The 23,623-nt window shown below is 46.9% G+C and overlaps 2 protein-coding genes across 10 annotated transcripts in view; both read left to right on the top strand.

The window, feature by feature from the left end:
* The first annotated feature begins 156 nt into the window (after positions 1-156).
* Positions 157-13,894, top strand: odf2a (outer dense fiber of sperm tails 2a). 3 transcript variants are annotated; one of them, XM_049021045.1, is made up of 19 exons: positions 157-1,570; positions 2,400-2,589; positions 2,667-2,780; positions 3,574-3,747; positions 3,846-4,033; positions 5,345-5,474; positions 6,145-6,276; positions 6,380-6,454; positions 6,583-6,654; positions 6,740-6,856; positions 7,268-7,453; positions 7,980-8,089; positions 8,303-8,438; positions 9,105-9,215; positions 9,617-9,880; positions 10,404-10,504; positions 10,901-11,063; positions 12,204-12,329; positions 12,898-13,894. In XM_049021045.1, exons 2-19 carry the CDS (start codon positions 2,479-2,481, stop codon positions 13,069-13,071), a joined length of 2,484 nt encoding a protein of 827 aa, XP_048877002.1. In that variant the 5' UTR covers positions 157-1,570; positions 2,400-2,478; the 3' UTR covers positions 13,072-13,894. The 3 variants fall into 3 exon arrangements, with proteins under 3 accessions (XP_048877002.1, XP_048877001.1, XP_048877003.1); XM_049021044.1 differs by having other exon boundaries at positions 158-1,570; positions 2,470-2,589; XM_049021046.1 differs by lacking the exon at positions 157-1,570 and adding an exon at positions 1,587-2,262 and having other exon boundaries at positions 2,470-2,589.
* A 2,518-nt stretch (positions 13,895-16,412) lies between these two features.
* LOC125746549 (spectrin alpha chain, non-erythrocytic 1-like) overlaps positions 16,413-23,623 on the top strand; it is a 35,192-nt gene continuing 27,981 nt past the window's right edge. For all 7 annotated transcript variants that reach the window (XM_049020641.1, XM_049020645.1, XM_049020642.1 and 4 more), the window contains exon 1: positions 16,413-16,566. The gene's annotated coding sequence lies outside the window, so the exon portion shown is untranslated. The remainder of the gene's footprint in view (positions 16,567-23,623) is intronic.

Genomic DNA, 23,623 nt, shown 5'->3' on the forward strand with positions numbered 1-23,623 from the left:
CCTGCCGGGCGTCCTGCCGGGCGTCCTGCCGGGCGTCCAGTCGGGCGTCCAGTCGGGCGTCCTGCCGGGTGTCCTGCCGGGCTTCCAGTCGGGCTTCCAGTCGGGCTTCCAGTCGGGTGTCCTGCTGGGCGTCCTGCCTGGCTTCCAGTCGGGCGTCCTGCCGGGCTTCCTTCAGAGAATATCCAACCTAGCGATTCAGTAGTATGGTACAAGCTTTTATCCATGGCGGTGACAGTCATCAGATGTGCTGCCCTGACAGTCTGTGAACTGGGAATGTACCAGAAATTAAAATGTCCATTTGAGTCATTTAGGTAAGTGGCAGCCCCTGCAAATGATAGCAGTCACTGACGTGGAATTTAGTTTATATTTGTGATGTTCTTGATGTGTGAACTGAATCTAGTTTCACTGACATCTACTGGTTCCCTGTTAGATGACATTCCTGTAGTGACAAAAACTTCCTAGGGAATTCCAGTGCCAAACAACCCCCATGCCTCCATATGACCTCCGCATTTTTCACTAAGTTACAAGCCTTTCTGTGAGATCATGGAAGTCAATCCTATCATGTCTAGAGATCCAGTCGGTTAGTCACTAGATAATCCACAGAGGTGAAGATTCCAGGTCCAGAGAGTACAAATCCAGACCAAGATTTTGTTTCAACCAAACAGTTGAGTATAATGTTGGTCTGGATTTGTATTTTCTGGATCTGAAATCTCCACCTATGGAAATATATTGCAGAATCAACAAGGCAGAGCAGGCAGCTGAGAGCTATGTATGCCAATCTGCAACCTTTACGCTCCCTAAATCCCATGCGACAAACCAGGTGGAAATTGGAGGATGGCTGCCGTGACATCATTCCTTAATGACACTTATGCCAAAGTTTAAATTATCCACAGCTTAAGTATATTTTATAAATACCCAGTACTGTACTTCATCCACCCATTTCCTATGACTGATTTTTCAGTATGCGATAGTCTTTTTTGAAATTGAGAGCTACTTCTTGAGATTGAATGTGGCAATCCTACTAGTGCTGAGCCCCTCCCCCTACGGTTCTAATCCAAGGGTGCCCTATTCTGCATATCAGTTATTTTTAAACTTGGGGCCTTTCTGTTAATCTGACCATTCCTCTCTGACCTCTCACATTAACAAGGTGTATTCAGTTCTATAAATGGCATTAACTGGATGCCAGTCTTTGGAAACTATATGTAGTGCTTTGAAAAAATAGACAAAAAATATTCTTAGATGAGTGCTTTCAGTTTATCAACCCAAGCGTCTTTTTAAAATTGGGTAATGTGCATCACGACACAATAATGTTTACATTGGTTTCTATGGTAATATAGCTTGCATCGTTACTCCGGCAACATACTTATAATTATATCCTGGGTCAAACATTCGCCAATCACAGGCTTTCAAAGTAATCACATCGTTTAAATTAGCCAATCATAAACGACGGGGCGTGTACGTGCCGGAAGAACGGCTTCTTGGAGACCGAGTCCTTAGGGAGCATGTGAAAATAAGCCCGTTGTTCAATAAAATATCAGAATTTGGCTATTTGGCTTGTGGTTTTCTCATGGTAAGAGCAATTGAGTTTAATAAATTTTTTTGTACTCGATACGGTTAACATTTTCTCGCGATGTTTAAACAAGGGAAGACCGTGACTCAAACTTGTCTGCTTTGCGTCGCCGTTAGCTTATTTATCTGCATCAAATGCTTGTGGAACAACACGTCTATTTATAAAATGTCTTATCGCAAGTGTGCCACATTCAGTTAAAATGTCATGCCTCGCCAGTGATATATTTATTTATGATTTGTGGTTATGCTTAAGTAGTATGGGATGTGCTAAAAATTCCACTTGTATTGGTTTTATTGAAATAAATCAGTTAAACATCAAGAGGCATCGAAATATACTCTCTAAACCCTTCATAGGACAAGTGGGTGTAGAAAATGGGTGGACTTAAAGGACTGTGCTTCTCGAATAATGCCCCTGCCCACCCCACTGATTGTCATATGTGTCGGTTAAATGCATGAGCTACCCAAACTCCTCCTTTGGAAAAGGTCGATCTGAGATGCACACCATCTTGCCACCTGCTTCAAAGTGCTCAGGGAATCCTTTTCCCATTGGCATGTTGGCTCAGTGGGTAGCACTGGTGACTTATACCTCCAGGGTTGTGGGTTAAAAGTGCACGTGTGCTCTGTGTTGCTCAGGTTTCCTCCACATCCTTTGAATTCCCACTGCAGTCCAAAGACTTTTCTGAATTCTTCATAGTACGTGTTTTGCTGTAGAATGGATCGACATCCTATCCATGAAGTATCCCAGCCTTGTATTTAAGGAGGTGTCCATCTAATGGTCTTGATAAAATAAATGCAGTCCCCTGAGAAATGTGTTTGGGAATGTTCCACAGATTTCTTAATATAAGATGACAGCAATGTCCAGAGACCCTTGACTTGGTCGTCTTCCCCTCTCCCCCAAAGAAAAAAGCAATGAAGAGCCCTAACGCGTCACCCCCCCTGCATGTGCACGTGATGGAGAGCACCCCCGTGCACGTCCATGTGAAGAAAAGCCAGAAGAGCAGGCCTAAGAAGGCGGGCCAGGTTAGGTGTTCAGGCGAGCGCTGATAATGGGCAGCAGCAGTGAAATTATGAGGCTGACACTCCTTGCTCCTCTGTAGCTGAAACCCAAGGCGGAGACGTTAAGCTTGCGACCGACCGCCCGGGTGAAGGCACAGGCCCCGTGGATTCCCCCTGGAAAGGCCGCTGTTCGGGACGTCTCATACAAGTGGGAGGTCAGTGAAAAGCTCTCCATTATCTTACTGATAATTCCACTTTCCTTTATGCTTTGAGCATGCTTTGCATATTAGTATCAGTAAATATTTGCATCTTAAAATATGGTCTGTACTTGCTGATTTATTTGCTTTTTTCTGAGTGTAGTGCAGTGGATTGTGTCAGAGTGTAGCATCCTGCTTGAATTTTATTGGACTGTTTAGTAATTAAATTAGTGCAGTCGAGTATTTAGTTAATGTAAATGTTTGCAGAAAGGAGGATACTGTCCAGACTTTGGTGGGACAATTCCACTCACCCACTTTAGTCTGTTGGTTGGACAGAAGAGCACTTTCAGCCACAGACTGATCAACATAAAATGCATCACAGAATGCATAAAGAAATTATTCCTCCTGACAGCCATAAGATTGATCAATTTTACAATCAGTCAGTCAATTAATCAGTCAACCAATCAGGACATGTTCCATAATATGTACAATGCTATCTGTTTATTGTTTTTGAGTGAAATATTTACCATGCTAATCACTGTAATCGCCCACCTATTTTTTAATGATCTCTGTATGTCATATTTATTTATTTTTATACAGATATTGTTGTATGTGGTGCCATCTCTTTTTGCCTTGTCTGGTTGGGTAATGTGCAGTTTCACAAGCAATTTCCTGGATCAGTGTTCTGATCCTGTACAGATTTTTATATCCTGAGAGCTGAGTATAGTTTGCGGGCTTTGGACCCTCTGTTTGGCATCCAATCAGAATCATCCCTGAGAGAACCTGTGAACGCCCAATATCTGTGTTTTAGGGGCCCACTCACCGGCTGGAGATCACACCCTTCCCACAGCCAAACCCCTCACCTGGGCCACTGCGGCCAGAGGACTTGTCCACCGATGAAGAAGAGGTACTACATGGACGCATCAGCCAGTACGAGAGGAAGATTGACAGCCTGATGTCGGAGGTCAGCTCGCTGAAGAATGAGGTTGGTCCATGGACCCTGACCACCAAATCAGTGTACACTCTGTCTGTGATTTGGGCAAGTGGTATGGTAACTGTCCGGTGGGATTCCATGGGTCTCAGGTAGAGCTGCGGAAGAAGGAGCAGCTCCTAGAGCGCCAGTCGGAACATCTGTGTGCCTCACAGCGAGTCATTGAGGAGCAGGAGGAGGTGCTGGCTGAGGCGGCCAAGGAGCTGGAGGTCACAGAACTGGAGAACTCCCGCCTCCGGCATTCCATGGAGAAGATGCAGGAGGAGGGCGACTGCACTAGGTGATGAGGAATACCTGGGTGGGCACTAGGCGATGAGGGATGCCTGGGTGGGCACTAGACGATGAGGGATGCCTGGGTGGGCACTAGGCGATGAGGGATGCCCGGGTGGGCACTAGGCGATGAGGGATGCCTGGGTGTGCATTAGACGATGAGGGATGCCTGGGTGGGCACAAGGTGATGAGGGATGCCCGGGTGGGCACTAGGCGATGAGGGATGCCTGGGTGTGCATTAGACGATGAGGGATGCCTGGGTGGGCACAAGGTGATGAGGGATGCCCGGGTGGGTACTAGGCGATGAGGGATGCCTGGGTGGGCACTAGACGATGAGGGATGCCTGGGTGGGCACAAGGTGATGAGGGATGCCTGGGTGGGCATTAGGCGATGAGGGATTCCTGGGTGGGCACTAGGCGATGAGGGATGCCTGGGTGGGCACTAGGCGATGAGGGATTCCTGGGTGGGCACTAGACGATGAGGGATGCCTGGGTGGGCACTAGGCGATGAGGAATGCCTTGGTGGGCACTAGACGATGAGGGATGCCTGGGTGGGCACAAGGTGATGAGGGATGCCCGGGTGGGCACAAGGTGATGAGGGATGCCCGGGTGGGCACTAGACGATGAGGGATGCCTGGGTGGGCACAAGGTGATGAGGGATGCCCGGGTGGGCACTAGGCGATGAGGGATGCCTTGGTGGGCCTTCTACGGACTATGCCGTTATTTACACAGTATAGTACCAAAAAAATTTATTTTTAGAGAGAGAATGTTTCCAGAGTGTCTGTTTGCACCCAGGTGTAAATAGTCACACGGTATTTATTGGCCCATTTACATCCAGCCCCCTTAAACACATGAACACTGTCGCATGTTTGGTTGCGTGCAGGGATGCACCGATCTGAATATCGGATCGGTGCACCTCTAACTGCGTGTCACTACAATGGCTGAAGAGGAATAGAAGTGGAATAGAAAGTGGAATAGAAATATAAAAGACAGGATACATTAAACACAAAATGTTAGCTGGCCAAAGGCACGCGGCGAACATTACTGACACCTGGGTGGAAATAACATCTACTTAAACTTTATTAATCTCCAAGGTCAATACTGTTTGAATTGTGCAAGATTTTACCATATGATTTTACGGTGTTGATTGGAATATGAATTTGAATGGTTGGATATTTTAGAAATTTTTTTAAGAAAATTATTTATAGATAGTTTTAATGGATTAATAGAAATTTCTCCATAATGCCCCATAACACCTAACCCTTTGGCTGCTGAATGGAACCCCTCGCTTTGCCCTGCTCCACCCTCACCCCTATGTACAGGTTGGAGAAGGAGGCTCTAAGGCAGGAGAAGGATGCTCTGCTGAGGAAGCTGGTGGAGGCAGAGATGGAGGGCGCTGCCGCCTCCCGCCAGGTGGCAGCCATGAGGGAGACAGTGGGCCGCATGCGTAGCGTAAGTGGCTTGGGCTGAGCCGTCCGCGGCCGTGCTGGGCGGAGTCAGGCCAGAGGAAATGGGGACATGTCACAGGGCGGGCAGCTGTCTTTGGGGGCATGTTGCAGAGGGCCTGTTTACGGGGCTGGTTTAGGCTTGAAGGCTGACGGCGGCAGAAGCGACGATCAGGAAAGCGAATCTAGGGAGGCCCGTCTTAATAAACCTAGGAATAATTATTAAACGATAAATGATATTCTATCGGGCAAAATAAAGTGAATAACTCCAACTTTTCGCTGGTTGAGAGATCCTCTATTTCGCAGAGACTCTAAGCAAATGAACTTCCATCATTCTAGCATGCCTCTGTTCGCAGGGTAATTAATCTCTACATTAACTGTGTGGAGATGTAGCCCAAGCCGAAGCCTTAAGTACAGCGGGACATTTCTTGAAAATTCTCTGTGTAGTATCCCCACACTCTACAGACAACCCCCCCCCCACCTCCCGACTTCTATAACGGGTTCATGCAATTGACTTGGTTTAAAACAAAATTGACTATTAATCTTAATTAATTAGACTATATTTGCTATTTAGCATGTATACATCACCATTTATTTTCTGCTATATATAATTTGGATGTCAACCTCAGAGATGACATCACAGGACAAATAGATGTCTGTCTCTCCTCTTCTTCCAGGAGAAGAGGATGTCTAGTTCAGAGGCTTCCTTGCTGACAAGGCAGAAGGAGCTTCTCCTGCAGAAGCTGGAGACGTTCGAGAGCACCAACCGAACCCTGCGCAATCTGCTGAGGGAGCAGCGTGGCCGTGAGGTACGCACTCCGACCAGCAGGGGGCGAGTGTCACAAACTGCACAGAGCAGTGACAGGCTTACATGACCTCTCTGTGTTGGTGTGGTTTCGTTTGAATCGGTAGATGGATGTGATGAGGCTGGCGGAGCAGAAGGATGCACTGCTGGAGAGGCTGACGGACGTAGAGGCTCAGAATGCGGTGCGTCTGTCCAATCGCGGGCCAGGTCTTAATTTTACAGTTCAGTGGTAGCCAATGACAGCAGAGTTTGCTCAGTGTTCTCTGATTGGCCTCGGGACAACTTTACGTTTTTTTTTTTTTTTTTTTAGCGTCTTCTGGTGAGACTGCAGGAGAAGGAGAGCAAGGTTGATCAGCTCGCCGTCCTCCTGGAGTCGGAGAAGGTATGTGCCGTTTGCCTGGCATCCAGTCTGCCTTGGGTCGTCGGTTGTGCTCCTGCAGCCATCCGCGTGATTGTTGCCCGGCCAGGACAACACGAAGACGACGGGCGAGCTCTCCAAAGTTCTGGAGTCCACGCGGGCTCACCTGCAGGGACAGCTGCGCAACAAAGAGGCTGAGAACAACCGGCTGGCCGTTCAGATCCGGGTACACAACCCTTTCTGCCTTTCTCTCTCTCTCTCTCCCTCCCTCTCATTTCCCCGCTTTGGCTACTTTGCATTGTGGGAAGTACAGTGCATGAGGCAGGGAAATCCAGACAGGTACTGGTCCATTAAGGAGCACATAATTTAGAGACACTGATTCATTAATCGCATTTGGACCATGGAAGGAACCCCATGCAAACTTGGGGAGAACATGCAACCAAGGAGCAGGGATGGGACTCAAGCCCACAACCCTGGAGGTGCCCAGCCACCCAGCAAGCCACACCACCTCCCTTTTTATAAGCTTGTTTACCATGTGCTCCTCCACTTTACGAAACTCCTGATCCTTTGCACTTGGAACGCGTGGCCCTGCACTGTCGTGTCGTCTCATGTCGTGCTGTGCTGTGGATCGGGCTAGAATCTGGAGAGGGCAGCAGAGCATCAGCGCGCGATGGCGGAAAACGCGGAGGAGCAGCTCGGGGAGCTGAGACAGAAGGCCGAGGCTGACAAGGAGGCCCTGAAGAGGGCAACGCGGGTGCAGAAGCAGCGGGCGGAGCGCAGTGAGGATGCGGCAGGCCAGCTGAGCGCCCAGCTGCTGCAGAAGGTGTGCACATGTGTTATAGGCTCCGCCCCTGCCCCACCGCTTACACTGTCCCTGGTCATTGACTGGCAGCTCAGCCTAGCTGCACTTAATAGACTCTTTGACAGCATGTATGTTTGTAATGTTCTATTTGCCTCACTTGTATGTCACTTTGGACAAAAGTGTCTCCTAAACTGCAAATGTAATATTCTATACAGATGTTACTAAAGCGGGTATTTATTCTTAATTTTATAGCATCAGCAGGGAAACTCTCTGACTGGGTAACTTCCAGCTTTGGTGGCACGGAGAAACTGTTCTAAGATCAGTACAAACCACAAGCCCGGGTATAAGTGAGGCTGTGCAGGGAGGGATTAACAGTAAGATTGGTGTGCATGTTTACACCTTTTGAGATCATAGACTTCAATCCCACAGTGGTGATGAACAGGTTACAGATATGGTGTTTGCTGACAGAGTCACTTAGGTGGGGGGAGGCCAGTGTGAGGAATGTGTGTGGATAGCGACCCCTCGTGCCCCCTCGCCTCTATCGCAGGAGGCCCAGCTGGCTGAGACCATTTCAGCAGCGGAGGATTGGAGCAGCCGCCATGCTCAGTTGGTGAAGGAGAAGAGCCACCTGGAGGTGGAGATCGCCGTTCTGAACAGGTGAGCGAGGCCCCGGGCCCCGGGCCCTGGGTGGGGCCCTTCCCGGCTGCCACCTCCTGGGGGGGGCTGCTCTGAGACGTCACCACTGTGCCCTGCTTCTCAGCTTGGAAAGGTTTTAAAAGAGAGTACCTGTTTTTGCAGTCAGTCTGAGGTTGTGCAAACGTTTGTTGTTGAACCCAACGGGCAAATTAAATGTCCGTCCCCCCCGACCAGCCGTGTGTCAGAGCTGACAGAGCAACTGCGTGGTGCTGAGGACAAGACTCGGGCTGACAGAGAGGCTCTGCTGGACCGGCTGCACAAGCTCACCTCTGGCTACACCTCCACCCAGCTGGAGAATCAGAGCCTCAAGGTGGGCCGGCACTGTCCCTTTAAGTGCTGTGTGTGTGTATGTATATATATTGATGGGGTCAGGAGGAACCAGGGCTCAAACCTGCAACCCTCTGGTTGCCGAACGATAGCACTACCTCCTGCACCACCATCCTCCCCACAAGATGCATGCAAACGGACAAGTTTCACTATTTCTCAATTTCCGGGTGTGCGTCTGTGAATAATATTTTACATTGCAAACTGCATCCTGTTTTTTCCCTGTTTCTCATTAATGGAGGGCTTCGTTCTTCCTCTATGGGACTTCAGTCCTGCTTCTAAGAGCCTGATATGAACTGTCCTACCAGTGCACTTCACACCTGCACTTACCATGCCTTTTGAAGGTCCCTTGATGTCATCGTACGATTCATGAGAACCTGTTCATCCGTCCTTTACCTGGCTGGTCTCTGGTCTTTCCCAGTGTCTCCTACTTCACCTTATTCTTGTGTCCTGCTGTCTAAGAAATTCTGAACCTTCCGCCAGCAGAACCACAATTAAACCAAGATTTAATAATGCAGATTTGTTTAAAAAATATAGTCGTTTCTTAATTTCTTCCGTGACTGTATATGTATGTATGTACGCGCGCGCTGTCCCTGCGTGAAATATTTAGCACAGTGTGTTAGTTATTGTGTTTATTTGATGCCCTCCTTAGGCCACGCTTGCGACGCTGGAGGAGAAGCTGACTATGTCTCAGTCGGAGGTCCAGCAGGTGAAGGCCTCCCTGAAGCAGTACGAGAGCCTGGTGGAGAGTTACAAGACCCAGGTGGGAGTGTGTCACCCTGCAGGCTGAAACGCACGCAGGCACACATAGGCGTGCACATGCGCTCTCTCTGACACAGACCAGAGGTACAGAGATCCCTTTATAATACCATTTTTATCACAACACCAGAAAAGCTTTTTCTAAAGATGTCACTGCAAATAAAAATATGATTTTGCATTCTACATAATCCCATTATACAAGTCATTTAACGTATCGTGTTGTGTTTTGAATTACATTACTGAAGTAAGAAGCAGAAAATATATGTAATGGCAAGCACACACGGATGCAAGCAGTGAATCTGAAATAAACCAAGTGTGGTTTGGCATAAAAGTGCCCTCGCGTTGGTCAGAACGCCCCACCACGCCCCACCACGCACGTGAAACACTCCCCGGCGCCCCCTGCAGATGCAGAAGACCCGCGCCGAGGCGGAGGAGTACAGCGTAAAGCTGGGCCTGGCCGAGGAGCAGGCGGAGGACCTGCGGCAGCAGCTGGAGCGGGAGGCGGCCGCGGCGAGGGGGCGGCTGCAGGGCCGGCTGGCCGAGCTGGAGCCGCTACCCGAAGCGGTGAGGAGGGCAGAGCTGCAGCTGCAGGAGGTGCAGGAGCGTGAGCGGCTGCAGGAGAGGAGGAGCGCGGAGCTGAGCGGGGCGCTGGCCGAGATGCGGCTAAAGGTGCGTGTGTGTGCGTGCATGAATGTGTGTGTGTGTGTGTGTGTGTGTGAGTGAGCATGTGCACTGTGTCTCTAAATGTGTGCTGTCTGTTTATGGGAGCACAGCTGTCTGATGTCTATGCACCTGAGTGTGTGGTCAATGCAGAATGTAAAGAACAGCATGCAGCAATAACCTCATAAATGTTTCAGGCGAGCACTTACAGGTTTGGGTGCTGCACAAAACGGACGCTCTGCCGGAACGATTACTGGGTTTGATTAGCCCCAAGTCCTCTCATGTGCCAGTCTGTGTGAAAGCAGTCGCTGTGCGCAGGCTGTCACCCGCGTCCTGCCCCTGTTCCTGGATTGTCTCCCTATAGCTGTCTTTGACTGGGTTTATGTTAAGCTGGTTTTATTGCCTCATTCTCGCCTCTCAGTGGGAGTCGTCTCTGGTAGCCCTCGCCCATCTGTAAAAGCCTGCTGGTGTTTTACAATTTCCTTGTTCCTGTCTGTCTTCGCATTTTTTGGGGTTTGTGCCCTCGGTGCAGGCGGAGCAGCAGGGTGTCCAGGTGCAGGCGGCCCGGGAGAAGAACCTGCTGCTGCTGGAAGAGAACAAGCAGATGCAGAATAGGGTGGAGGACCTGGACAGGTCTGCACTGCGTGGGCCAGGGCATGGGCTGCTTCAGGATGTCACGCCACCATTGCACTTCATTTACACATCTTTTTGTATTTTTTTTCATGATTTATACCAATGGATGCTTCCCAGTTTTGTTTATGCTGCACCCCTCCTGTAACTTAAGGTCCTTTTCTGTAGACCTTTTGGTTCCAGGGTACAGCAGTCGTTCATTATATCATGTATTACCCATCATTTTCTTACATTATTTATCTTCAGACTAAATCTGCATTAGGTCGATCCATGCACTTTGTGTTGCTATATCTGTACAATTAAGCTAATAGCTGACATAGTAATGGTGTACATCACAGTATCTGTGAGAGTCTCTCTCCCTGGATCCCTCCATCCATCCCTTGATCTCTTCCGAGGCAGGAAGCTGGATGAAGTCAGCGGGCAGAATCGCGACCTGTTGCAGGTGATCGCCAAGCGGGAGGAGACCATCCACAACAACCAGCTGAGGCTGGAGGAGAAGTCACGGGAGTGCAGCCTGCTGGCCCGGCAGCTGGAGGAGGCCCTGGAGGACGCGAGGCGCCAGGTCCGTGCGCCAGGAATCGTGGGGGGAGCGGGAGGAGGAGAAGGGAGGCACCTCTGAGGGAAGTCGTCTCCTGACTCATCCAGCAGAACCTCACTTATTAGTGCAGTCCGGGGTTTTGGTGGGATTCGGTATGCTGTGAAAATGAATATATTAATGCTCCATATACGGGTTCTGAAGATTTCCTGCTAACCTAATTAATAGAGGTGGCACCAGTCCGATACCCACTATCGAAATTGGGGTGATACCGCCAAAAAATGCTGGATTGGATATCAGGTGGGGTCTGATAAGAAGTAAGAAACCGATCTGATTTTCCATCAGAGAAAATCGCAAAAATGCTTGTGGCCTTAGTGCGACATAGCGTGCACAAAAGCGTGGGTCCTGTGATGTCTAGCTGTTCAGCAGTCCCTGTGCATCGGAGCTGTCATGTAGGCTGTGTGTAAATACAGTAAAATTCCAATCATACTTCACTTTCCCACATGTGCTTTTGGGTCATGCACAAGCTGAGTGACATAAGTTTAGTAAGCAGGAGCTTGCATGTAGCCCTACAAAAACTGCACAATGCAATGTTATTTAAGGCTAGTACTGATTTTCAAGTCTGAACACAGTAAAAAAAAAATACAGATTAAATAGCTTCAGACTTGTATTCTTTCTAAAGTTTAGTTTACTGCTTAAAAGCGTTATCTGAGCTCCACTGGATGTCATGTTGGTAGTGAATTTCCTTTGTTTGAGCAACATGACCATTATATTTTCCTATCCTTAGCATCTTTAAACAATGCAGCCAAAACACTAAATGCAGGAAGTTCGCCATGTTAATTGAAAGGCATGGATACAAATATCTCATTTAATGATTAGTAGATGGTAAAGGAGGAAAAAAAATCTGATTGCTATCGGTATCGGAAGACTCAAAATTTTAATATCGTGTTGGGATATTAGAAGTATGGAAGTTGCCGTTTTGATGCAATGCCTGTAGAAGACAAAGCAAAAAAATGTTTGTGTGAAACGTAGAACATGGATTATAGTTTTCGTAAGTGGTATTGGTCGGGTGAGTTTTGTGGAGGGTTCAGAATGACATCTTAGCTCCACCCATTTCTCTGAGTGGGAGGGGTACAGAAAATGGCTCAGCTCCATCGCTGTCTCCAGGTCGGCCACAGCCGTGAGCGTGCTGCCTCCAAGGAGCGCTCCACCCAGGCCAAGCTGCTGGAGCTGGAGACCCAGCTGAGCCGCACCAAGACCGAGCTGGAGCAGCTGCGGCGAGCCAAAGAGGATGTGAGTGCGTGTGCGTGTGTGTGTGTGTGTGTGTGTGTACCACATATGGAAGAGAAAACAATCAGATCAGATCTGACTAGAAGAGCCAGCCCCATCCCTGCTACGTATGGACAAGGGAGGGGCTTGCATTCCTTAACCAGTCACAGTCTTGGTCATGTCTCAGTGGATTTAGTCTCTGTGTCTGTGATAGGAATGTTGCTGGTTCACACCCAGCCTCAGGGGAAAAATCATGTGTCCGAGTGTCCTTATCCCCTAGCTTGCTGCTGTTATTATTCTCATCATCATAAAACAAAGACCCGCCCTTGCATTGGTTTGTACAGCCTTTGCAGGTAGGCATGCTGCTATGTTTTCCATCCCTTAACAAAGGACATACACAATAAAACAGAAACTGTGCACCTTGTCGCTTAACAGAAAACACTGGTTTTAATCAATGTGGTGATGTCATACGATGAAGACTGTGATTGGTTAATGAAATGTTGACCCACCGTCATGTTGATCTTGGGGACAGTCAGGAGATGCTCCCTGCTACTCGTGGATTACAGCCACGCCTCTCTTCCCCCAACCCCAGGCAGAACGCCGCTTCCAGAGCCGGCTACAGGATGTACGGGACCGTCTGGAGCAGTCAGACAGCACCAATCGCAGCCTGCAGAACTATGTGCAGTTCCTCAAGACCTCCTATGCCAGCGTTTTTGGGGACTCTGCATTCACTGGCTCTGTTGCCCGTGGGCCCTCCCCTCTCTGAGTGGCCCGGTCCTGATGATGACCCATTTCCTGTCCTTCTGTCATCCTCCAGATTTTAAGTTCTTGAAATGGAGCTTAATGACAGCCACGTCTCACTGAACACTAACACAAAGTCTTCAGTCTTCACTGAACCACAAAATCGGGTCCCTAGTTCCACCTTTTATTTTGCGGTTTTCACAGTATCTATATTTCTTCATTTGACTTTCTGTCATTATATCGTAATTCGTTATTTCAGTGTTCACGTTTCATCTTGTCCTTGTTTACTTCTCAGTACGATTTTGAAAAGACATTTAAATGATTCAGTAAGGACAGTGATGTTGCAGTAAACATACAGGGTATTGCATTGTCACAAGGTCTACATCTCAGGCCATTCTCGTAAAGACCGTGCTTTGGTGCTTGATATCCAGGCGTGCTGCGAAACAACATGAATTTGCAGGGAACTTCCTGGCTAGACTGTACTGCAGTAATGTTCCATGACAAAGGAGTCTCTTTGGAACTACCTGCCTAACTACCGTACTGTCTTGAAATTGTTTGACATTGGTGGTTTTTATCTTTTACATTGGCTGCAGATGTTCAGGATGGCTTGTGATCTATACCACTGACCTTGAATGTAGTCCTGAAAAACTGTACATGATGATCTATTTGTTCATTTTACAAAGTGTCTGTACCGTCGGACCAAACAACTGTTGACGAAATTCTCCTGTATAACTTTAACGTAATTTAAGTTTTCTGTTGTGTCTAAATATTTTATATGAATTGCATTTTTATCGAAATGCTGAGGACTGTATTTTGTTGTTCTTGTTTTCCAAAATGATCTATACTAAGATCGTTTTTGTTGCTTTGCGTTATTAGCAGGGTTAAGTGAAAAAGGCAAATGAATAAGTGGAAATTTGCATCCGGAGGTTAATTGTTTAGGCTACTTAGAGCAGCTTAATTATATAATGAAGGGAAATAATGTCCGTAGACACAAATTTATATGTGCATTTAGGGTGTATGTGTTTGTTGTCCAAAGACAGTGCCCTTAGTATTTGAGGTTAAAATTGTAACTTAATGTGAAGCGCATATTTAAATGTGCATTTTGATGAAATCCACTCTGCCCGGCGTTATACGTGCACTGTGAAATGCTAGCCCTCTCTTAGGTCAGGCTCCTCTCTTAGGTCACCCTCCTTTTGGAGTGCTGCACCATCACTCTTCCAGCTACCTATCCTAGTCAGGGTGATGGGGGCATGGAGCCTTTCCCAGGCTGCACCAGGCCCCCGGCTGGGGGACTTCCTGGATGGAGTGCACGCCAAGGGTAGTTAGAGATGCCAGTAGAGAACCCTTACTTTAGAGCAAAGTCAGCCTGTAATACAAAAGGACACATTTTTGGATTTTCAAAAGCAACATTTTACTCAGACATTTTGCTTATTGTAAATGGTGGTTTCTTCAGTCTGTTTACGCTTAAATGGGACAGAAAGTGAATTGACCCTCGGTGCTACATTTGCTTGCTGGTTTATTTCCTGCCGCTTTTATGGCCTCATAAATTGTTGATGCAAGGAGGCAAATGCTCTGGAATGGGGCATCATTTCCGGATCCAGGACTCTGGCAGAGAGCACGGCCTGCGTCTTCCCGACCCTGAGTGCCGGAGATGGTGTAAAGAGTCCTGGGTGGCCGTCGGACACCCAGCAATCAGCTGGCAGATGCTGAACACACTCAAGTCAATCAGATTGAAGTGCTCTTAGCCAAGGACTCCATTTTAAATAGCCGTGCCACTTTTTCAGTTTTAAAGATGCAAGTTTCTAATATTCTGAACCATTTCATTCTTTAACTCAGTCGCTTATTATATAAGAAATGTTGGAAAAACGCAACAAAACTTTGGCACACACAAGCCAACAGTCGTCTTTTTAGGTCACCACCTTGTATCATCTCTTTAAGTTACTTATTAAATGTCAAATACAGTAGCAGTTAAGAGTCTGGACACACTTGCTTATAATTTATTTAGCTCTGTTCGAGCTATGTTATTCACCTTAGAGTAGAAGGCAATGAAGTAGTAGGGCCTACAAATAAAATATTAAAATGAGAGAAGTGTTCAATACTTCCAAATGATCTCAAATTTTAAACTCTTCAGAACAGTCCCCTTTTTTCAACGGTAGCCTTGCAGATATTGGCATTCTTTCAGCCACCTATCCAGATGTAGCCATCTGTCGTGCTTCAGGAATGGTCCTGAAGGAGTTTCCATAAGTTCTGGGTACAAGACGGCTGCCTTGCTCCTATTCTTTCATTCGACTCACCCCAGAGCAGCTCTATACAGTTTAGGTCAGGGGATTGTGTGGGCCAGGTCATCTATCACAGCACTGCATCTCATTCCTTGTTCACATAATATAGCAATTACATAACCTCGAGGTATGCTTTTGGGTCGATATCTTGTTTGCAAAACAAGTGTGTCCAGACTTTTGACTGGTACTATATATAAATATTGATAAATAGCTCAAGTACTCTTATTAAAAATTCAAAAGGGATTCCTGACAGGCATTCCATGAATTTAAGAATTTTACACGTCCCTCCATCTTCCATCCCTTTATCCTGGCAAGATTGGGGGGGGGGGGGGGCCCTGGAGCTTACCCAAGGCTGCACATGGCACTGAGATGCCAGTCCTCTGCAGGGCAAGTATGTGCACACACCCGATAGCCAAGGGCAACCTTAAAATTATAAATAGTTTTAACTGTAACACTGCAGGTATGGTGGGATGTTTGGTGCTTTAAATCATCTGTAGAGGGATAAGCAGCAACATAAACCAGTGGTTCTGGAACCTTCTGTCTTGAGACCCTCCAAAAACCATTGGCGAAGTCTTGCTACCTCCTTTGCTGGCAACTTCGGTCATCGAGCTTGCATAAGATTTTCAGCTGGTTGCCGTGAAATTTTTTTCAAGTCAAGTCTGGTCACTCCTTATATGTATGTAACAGTTTTATTACCTTGTTGGGTTTGCAAACTACCCCAACGCTATTGGTGTAGTTAGCTTTAGGTTTATAATAAAATAATATAGATTTGTCGTAAGAATTCGTGCGTGAGCGTGAGAGTCTGAAAGAGTGGGTTTCCCACCAGATACGCGAGAGCAGGCAACCCTGCGATTAATCTTGCAGAACGGGGGTGGGGGGTGGTCCCCGATAATAACATTTGCCAGCGGGTTGCTATCCATAAAATTTGTCGTGGAGGGGGGGGGCACGGAAAAAATAAAACGTTTTAGGCATATTCAGAAAATCATCTGTCCTCCCCTCTCCAACACTAGGGAGGCCCCACGGGACCCACGTCCTTGAATTTCAGAGCCACTCATAAACGATCGCTTCTCTTCGTTGCTTCCCGTTAGACTTCGGCCTCTTTCGGGTTGCCTCGGCCGTGATGTCACCGCGCTGTCGGGTATTATAGAGGTCCGCTTGACACAGCGGCTCCATTCGGTGGCGTGTCGTCCCCTTTCGTTCCGTTTCCTCCAGGCAAAATTAACACAAACTTTGAAGAGAAGGTAAGAAGTATTTCTTGCACGCTTCAACGAAATCTTCAGGTGTGGAAAATGCATGTTTTACGGAGAGGAAACAAACAAAAAAAAATTATTGTTTTTTATTTATTTAACTTGTATACGTGTTTCAGGGATGTATGTAGTACTTAGTACTCAATATTAAACGACATTTTTTGTCACAGAATCCAGAAAAAAATAGTATTCTTCAATAGAAATAAAAAATGCACGTAATAAACTTGCTTTTGCGTTAACTTTTTTTCTGTTCCACTGTCCCTTGCTTCCTATCTAGCAGCGAGTTGGCGGCTGTGCGACACGTTTTTAGTAAAATTACTTTTACTTTTATCTTCCTGTGATAAATGCGATTTTAACATCAGACTAGGGATCTGAGATCATATCGTAATCTTCTGTACCATTACGATTAATTAAGTATTTAAGAAGAAACGGAAAACTGGTATAATACCGGTAATGTGTTCCTGCTGTAACACAGGCTCTTAACTAAAAATTTCAGCAGGTTATAAAAAAAGTCGTCCCTAGTTTAGTTTTATGTGTTTGTGATAAGACTGTATGATAATACAGTGTCTCTTTTCACGACAGTTAGAGGATCCGCCCAACCATAGTTAGGAACGGATACGGAATTTATTTGCCATTTTTAGGATCTTTTCAGTGCCCCGATCGTTTTTCTGCTTAAACAAAAATCGCAGTGGTCATTAGTCGCAGTTTGGTAAGTGATTAGGTTAGGAAACTTATCGATTAGTGTTATCTGTAGTGATTCTGTTTAAAAAGTTTGTGTGACCGCTACAGTTCATAGGTGACGTCCCGGTGAAGCCAAAGCAACCAGAATGAAAGGCTACGACAAGTATGTAGTAAAGTAAGACCCTGTCATGCATCCGAAGGAAAGTAGTAACCAGCGCCTTTTTTACGTCTTCGGTAAATGTTTCCGTATGCGCTGTGAACAGTATTCTGTTCTGCATTTACTCCTCCTCCTGTACCCCCACCCATCATTGCTCAAGGGGTTTTTCTGTCTCCGTGCCTTTAAAAAACATAGCGCCAGCGTGGTACATGATGTCACCAGATGTTTCTGCGCTGAAGCGATGTTATGACACTATGGACAGTTCGAAAGGACGGGCTTTTGGGTTTGATATTCCCATCTGTCCTCCATTTGTTGTACGGTTTCCACCCCGCTGTGTTCCTCACACCCCTCCTATAACAGCTGCACCAATGTAAAATCACCCCCCCCCACCCCTCCCATACACAGGCACGCAAAAATTCCCTGTTGCTTTCTTTGTTTGGATGACTTTCTGAAGACGGTTTCGTCACTGAGCAGGTGGGACTCTCTAAAGTCCTTGATGGTTTTTTGGCTGTACTGGGGCCGTATTCTCAGTCGTATAGTTGCTGCCTCACACATGGGGACATAATTCCCTTCTCTTCCAACAAGCCCTTCCCCATCTGCTTCCTAATCAAATAAAATCCAAGGAGCATTTCTGCTTCGCTGTTTCCAAGCCCTGCAGGGACCCTGCGTACATTAAGGCGGCCCCAAACCACGGCTTGCCAGCTAACGCTTATTTAGTATCGGTGACCTTTTGTTCATGTTGGGCTAAGTGAATGATGGTGCTCTTGTTTTTCACCCCTCTGTCTGCTTTCATGGTCGAGGGAGTGTTTGGTTTGACTGTGATAGGGGGCCGTGATGGGTGTGGGCCCCCTTCCTGTAGCGCTGAAGCGAGCAGCTTCTTCAGTTTCCAGGGGTTGCTGATGCAAATATCACTCCTCCCAAGACGGGAGCAGTTTTTGTCTCTGAATTTCTGAATCACCATTTCAGAGTTTTCCCTCCAGAGATGCTATGCGGGACTTAGTGTCGCAAACTCGTATGGGTGGTTAAGCAATCTCGAATAAGCTGCCTGTCTCTGTGAAAAGGCTGCTTCCCGCTTTCTGTTCATTTCTTCAGACTCCAGGCCAGTGTCTGTTGTATTTTATATGTCTGCACTTCTGAGGGAGGGCAATTCACCTGCTCATTATGGCTGATCTGTCTACCGTTCAGGTAATCAGATTCCGGCAGATAATGATGCGTTGCTTGGTGACACACGAGGGCTCCGTGGGGATGGTGCGGTTGCCACAATAGGGACGGAGCGGTGTTGCCTTCACTTCGCTGGAACCCTGACATATATCCCCTTCTCCTTCTTAAGGAGGGCCATACCATGTCCTCTGTGTCTGTACAAAGCTCTCAGCAAAGCAGTGTCAGGTTTCTCCATTCCTCCACTCCGCCGTGCCTCTCCTTGTTGCAGTGTAAGCACTATCAGACTTTTAAAGCAATTGACGATGGTTGACGTCCGGAAGGGTTAATGTAGACGATGAAAGGTTTTAGGTTTCATCTCATGCTGCATCTTTATTTAATGGCAGTGCTTTTGTTAATGTCTTGTTCAGTGCCCCTAATGGTCCTGTTTTAAGTCATGATACACATGTTCTGTGTTGTTTGCCTCTCGTAATGCTTGTGTAACTTAACTTTGTGTCCTTCAGCCAATACCTGTCATCATGTCCAAATTCATTAAACCCAAATTGAAGGTACAGATAGCTTTATTTTTGTGTGTGTGTGTGTGTGTAGGGTATGCATTTTGGGTGTGGGCTGAGGAATGTGAGGTTGTGAACCTCCTGGAACTCTGGGAACAGGAAGGAACCACTAGGCTGGGAGGAGGGGTGGTCACTGTCCTGGTGTCCTTGATCGCACAGGCACTGTTGCCGCCCTCCTGTGGCGAAGGCTATTTGAACCACAGTCCTCTTGTTTTGTGTTTAGCCATGTGGCCTTCCTCCTCTTTTTTGGAGTTTCCAGTACAAGCCCTGGTTATTTCTCCTTTCGCACCTCTTGGTGTGGTGACCCTGGTACATAGTAACAGGTAATGGAAAATAGGAATCTGATCCTGTTCCTATTTACTTTGGGACCCTTGTATGTGTGTGTGTGTGTGTGTGTGTGTGTGTGGTGAAGAACTCCTCTGGGTGTTTCTCAGTATGCATACTTGACCATACTTGTGTTCTTGAGTACCCATTGTATGTCATTGCCAAAGACCATTTCCCATACTAAAAACAAAAGTACAGAGGACGGTTAAAATCCCCAGATGTCGTTCTTGCCTTGCCCCGGATATCAAGGATGCATCGACTGCATCCTTGCCAAACAAGAACAATCCCATGATTCATTGCGTCCCAAGTTCATTCTTGGCAAATTGGCAAGACCGCTCTTGCCAAGACCACAAGTATGATCTTTGTGTTCTTGGTATTGAGAAACACCCTCTGTGTTGATGATGATGATGATGAGGGGCATATTCATTTTATTTCAGTACAAACTGCTGGAATAAAATAGTTTTTTATTGAATGAAATCCTTTCTGCATGACTGTTTTGTTTCTGCGTGATGATGTGCTTTTTTAAATTATCTAAAACATTTCTGTGCCTGGTAATTTCGGAATGAAACAAGGAAACAAAATTTTTCGGCTTTTGGCTAATTTACTTTTGCCTCTAACTCTTATCACAATTCATTTAATGAGCTGCTGTAGTAAGTAATTTGCCAGCGGCCAGTATTTTGATTTCCTGTGAAACTGGGCAAAGCTAAGTGTGCTTTGGTTTGCTTTTGTTTTTGCGCTGTGTCTTTTGTGACGGTTGTGGATGTATCTTACGCGTGCATGTGTATCCAGCACACTTTCCCTCATCCGCCTAGCTGGGTGGGTCTCCTTCGTCATCTTAAGTGCATTTCTGGAAGCGGCTGACTGCTGTGGGGATGAAGTTGCGCCCCTTAACCACTGATTCCTGGAAAGATCTCCTGATGCACTATGGTCTGTGAGAAGAATGGATTCCTGGGAAATCATTGTATGACCTCATCCACTTCCCTCCCACGCAGTCCTGTTCTGGAAACAGCATCCTATCCTCAGTCGCACGCCTACCCCCCCTCAAAGGAAGGGTGTTGTTCCAATCATGGGGCCCCGCACTAGGCTCTCTACAGAACCGTGCCTTTTGCGCCCTGGAAATCAGCCGTTCATACTTGATCTCTTCTTTGCATATATTTTACGCTTTCTTCCCATACACATTATGCGTGTCCATGTACAAACGCACATCAGGGCTGAAGGTAAAGTGGCAAATAAGTTATGGCAGTAACGGTGTTTTGCTCTGCTTGAGTCGACTGTGCAATTTGGCCTTAATCTTTAGCGTTGACATGCAAATCCATTATGGAGAATAATATCAGTAGAAGATCCTACACTCTAGAGATGAGCACAGCCCCGATACTGGGAGGAGAATTCCCTTCTTCTCTAGTCCCTGACTGGTAAACTCAGTGGTAGCTTCTTCTAGAAACCCTTGTTGGAATGCCGCAGAATTCTCAGTGCAGGAGTGGGGAGCTCACTGTGTGAGCTGCTTCGTTGTGGGGGCCTGTGTTGTTTGTCTGGATGGCTCAGCAATGTTTTAATTGGGACGGAGAGAGAGAGAGAGGGTGGGGTACAGTATGGCCAGCCCGTATCGAATTCAGAGCTGCCTGGGAGCCGAGAGCTGTGGAAAGTTCAGCCCCACAGCGGTGTGTGTGTGTGTGTGTGTGTGTGTGTGTGTGTGTGTGTGAGAAAGAGAGAGTGTATGCGCCTTCTGAAGTCTGCATGGACTAATGTTGAAAATCCCCTAAAACAGTGTTAAGTTTAATTTTAATACTTCTCGTTCAACACTAACTGCAATCATATTTAGTATATACAGTGCTCACAGAAAGTCCTGGGAAATTATTACATTATTTATTTCCTTACAAGAAATGTATTACATTAGAAACCAGTAGTTTTTAAGTAAAACATTCACTTCAAGTAGTAATAAATTGTATTATATTTTTAAAAGCGCTGTTCGGAGTTTAAAAAGTTCTTTTGACAAACAGTCTCACTGGGTGCTTTTTAATTAGTAGCACCTTTGCATTAACATAATTCACCAAACATCTGTGTTTAGTGTCCCTTTGGGAACCAATAATTACAACTGCAGTTAACGGAAATGAATGAGTTGGTCAAAAAAAAAAGACACTTGATAGAAAGAAAATTGCGGAAGATATGGGCCGATATTTTAGGCATTTCTTATTAACAGACTTTTGTTATGAAACAATAAATTTGCAGCATGTTTGCAGAATTATGCAAGCGTCCCAAGTCATTTTGTGAGCGCTGTGTATGTAGAATTTGGACCATTATATTAGTGCTGTGAAGTGCAGCCTGGTGAGCGAGTGGAATGCAGACGTGGGTGTGTGTCTGAGGCTGGCTGCCCCCCTCTTATCTCCCCTACGCAGCGCTGGGCCGGGCCGGGCCGGGCTTTATCAGGACCTCAGTGTGATGATGACACCCACACAAACTTTAAAATGTAGTATTTGTATTTTGTTCTTTTTTTCCATTTTTATCCATAATAATTTTCCACGATGAGCTAAAGCGACTGACCCTCGACTGACTAATAATATCTTTATCTCAAGTTCTCGGCGGACTTGACCTCGGCGGTCCTCTCAGCACTCGGCTGACATTCCAGTGCACGTTATTCGTTTCTTCTAGTGCGACTATATGGAGTGCTTTGGATATCAGCTTTTGCTCCTGAGCTCTGCTGCGTACTTTTCCCAGAGCCAAGGCCTTTGGGTGTGAACCAAGCGTTTCGTCTAAGGAAGTGGCCCTAGGCCTGGCCTATGGGGATCCCCAGATGCTCTGTGTTTTTGCTCCTTTCCTGAGAACTGGTCTGAGAAACACTGGCCTGGGCTTCCTTGGGGGAGTTTCCTGGAGGGGGAGGCTGACCAGACTCCTTGGCTGACTTCAGGCAGGTTCTGCGTCCAGACTAGGTGTTTAGTTGCTCCCTGCCCTGCACACATGAATTGACCAATGAGCTCTGAGCTCTTGTTCAGTGTCTCAGGGAGAGGGAAAAGGCTGAGATATATTTTTGTTTTTATTTGCGTCAAAGAAAAAACAGATGTGCAGTGGTGGGTTGGAATCCCTGCTGGGTGCAGAGTTTGCATGTTGCTCCTTGTGTTTGTGTGGAAACAGGAGGTCATCACGCTAGTTGCGGTGGGTGTTGGATCTCACCCCCTGCAGATGACACACCCGTCTGCTCTCTGTGGGTTTTGTCCCTCTTTTGGATGGCATGCCATGCTGTGCCCAGAATGGGATAGAGCGGGGGGGGGGGGGGGCAGTGGAATGCTGCTGCTGTATCAGCTGATATCCATCCGAGTTTGGACGGGGGGGGGCTGAAAGGCCCCCAGACAAAGGACTGCTTTATTTCCCCCGGCCCTGCTGTCAGTAAGCTGTGTTCACCATTTCTTTCGCTGTTAACCAGCCGCTTTGCCCTTTATTCTCGCGCTTTTCATCCCTCGTTCCATACCCTGAAAATGGGGGGCCACGCACGCGTGTTCACTCCGACGCACAGGCCCCCTGCTTGGGCGGCAGCTCCGCCCCACAAATGGAAAGCACCGGAACAGTAATTTTTGTCAGAAGTGAGTTATGACCAAATCGGGTCTCTTTAGACCTGTTGTTTTCTCTTGTGACAAAATATCGTCGTTGAACCATGTTCGTTTTTTACAGAAGACAATGAAAATTACAGTAACTGCAGAATACACTACAGGATAAAACTACGGTGTCGCTCCTGTGTTTTGTCTCTGTAGGGCAGAGCTATTCAGATAGTAAGGCCGTCACTATTGCTGATTTGTTTCCCACGAAATCGTTTTACTTGATTAGGAGGTTCAGCATGACTGCAGAAATGGCCTGAAGACTTCGGCAAGCCAAGAGAGCGGTCTTATTACATTCATACTATTTCTGTTTCCTAGCTACCCCCCCCCCATTTGATTTACTCCCCTTTAAAACAGGGACACTTGTTAGCCACTAGCTGTGGCTAACAACTGTGGGTGGGATTATCTTGTGCTGGGGTACCCTATTGAGCGTATCGATTTATAAAAGACAGTGATTGGCAGGGCGCAGTAATCCCGCCCCCACCCCTGGTGGGTCCTGGAGCCCCATTTGTGTCATTGCTAGATGTAACGCTAAACCCTGGTGCTTCCACAGGGAGTTCGTTTGAGGTGCCAAAATCCTCAACCACTTGTCA

Source organism: Brienomyrus brachyistius, chromosome 7 (genome assembly GCF_023856365.1).
Source record: "Brienomyrus brachyistius isolate T26 chromosome 7, BBRACH_0.4, whole genome shotgun sequence".
NCBI classification, from domain to species: domain Eukaryota; kingdom Metazoa; phylum Chordata; class Actinopteri; order Osteoglossiformes; family Mormyridae; genus Brienomyrus; species Brienomyrus brachyistius.

Excerpts from the sequence above, each read along its gene's own strand:
- odf2a (XM_049021044.1), top strand. Across the intron at positions 6,455-6,582 it reads ACGTAGAGGCTCAGAATGCG|CGTCTTCTGGTGAGACTGCA; the intron begins GTGCGTCTGTCC and ends TTTTTTTTTTAG. Across the intron at positions 8,090-8,302 it reads GAGATCGCCGTTCTGAACAG|CCGTGTGTCAGAGCTGACAG; the intron begins GTGAGCGAGGCC and ends CCCCCCGACCAG.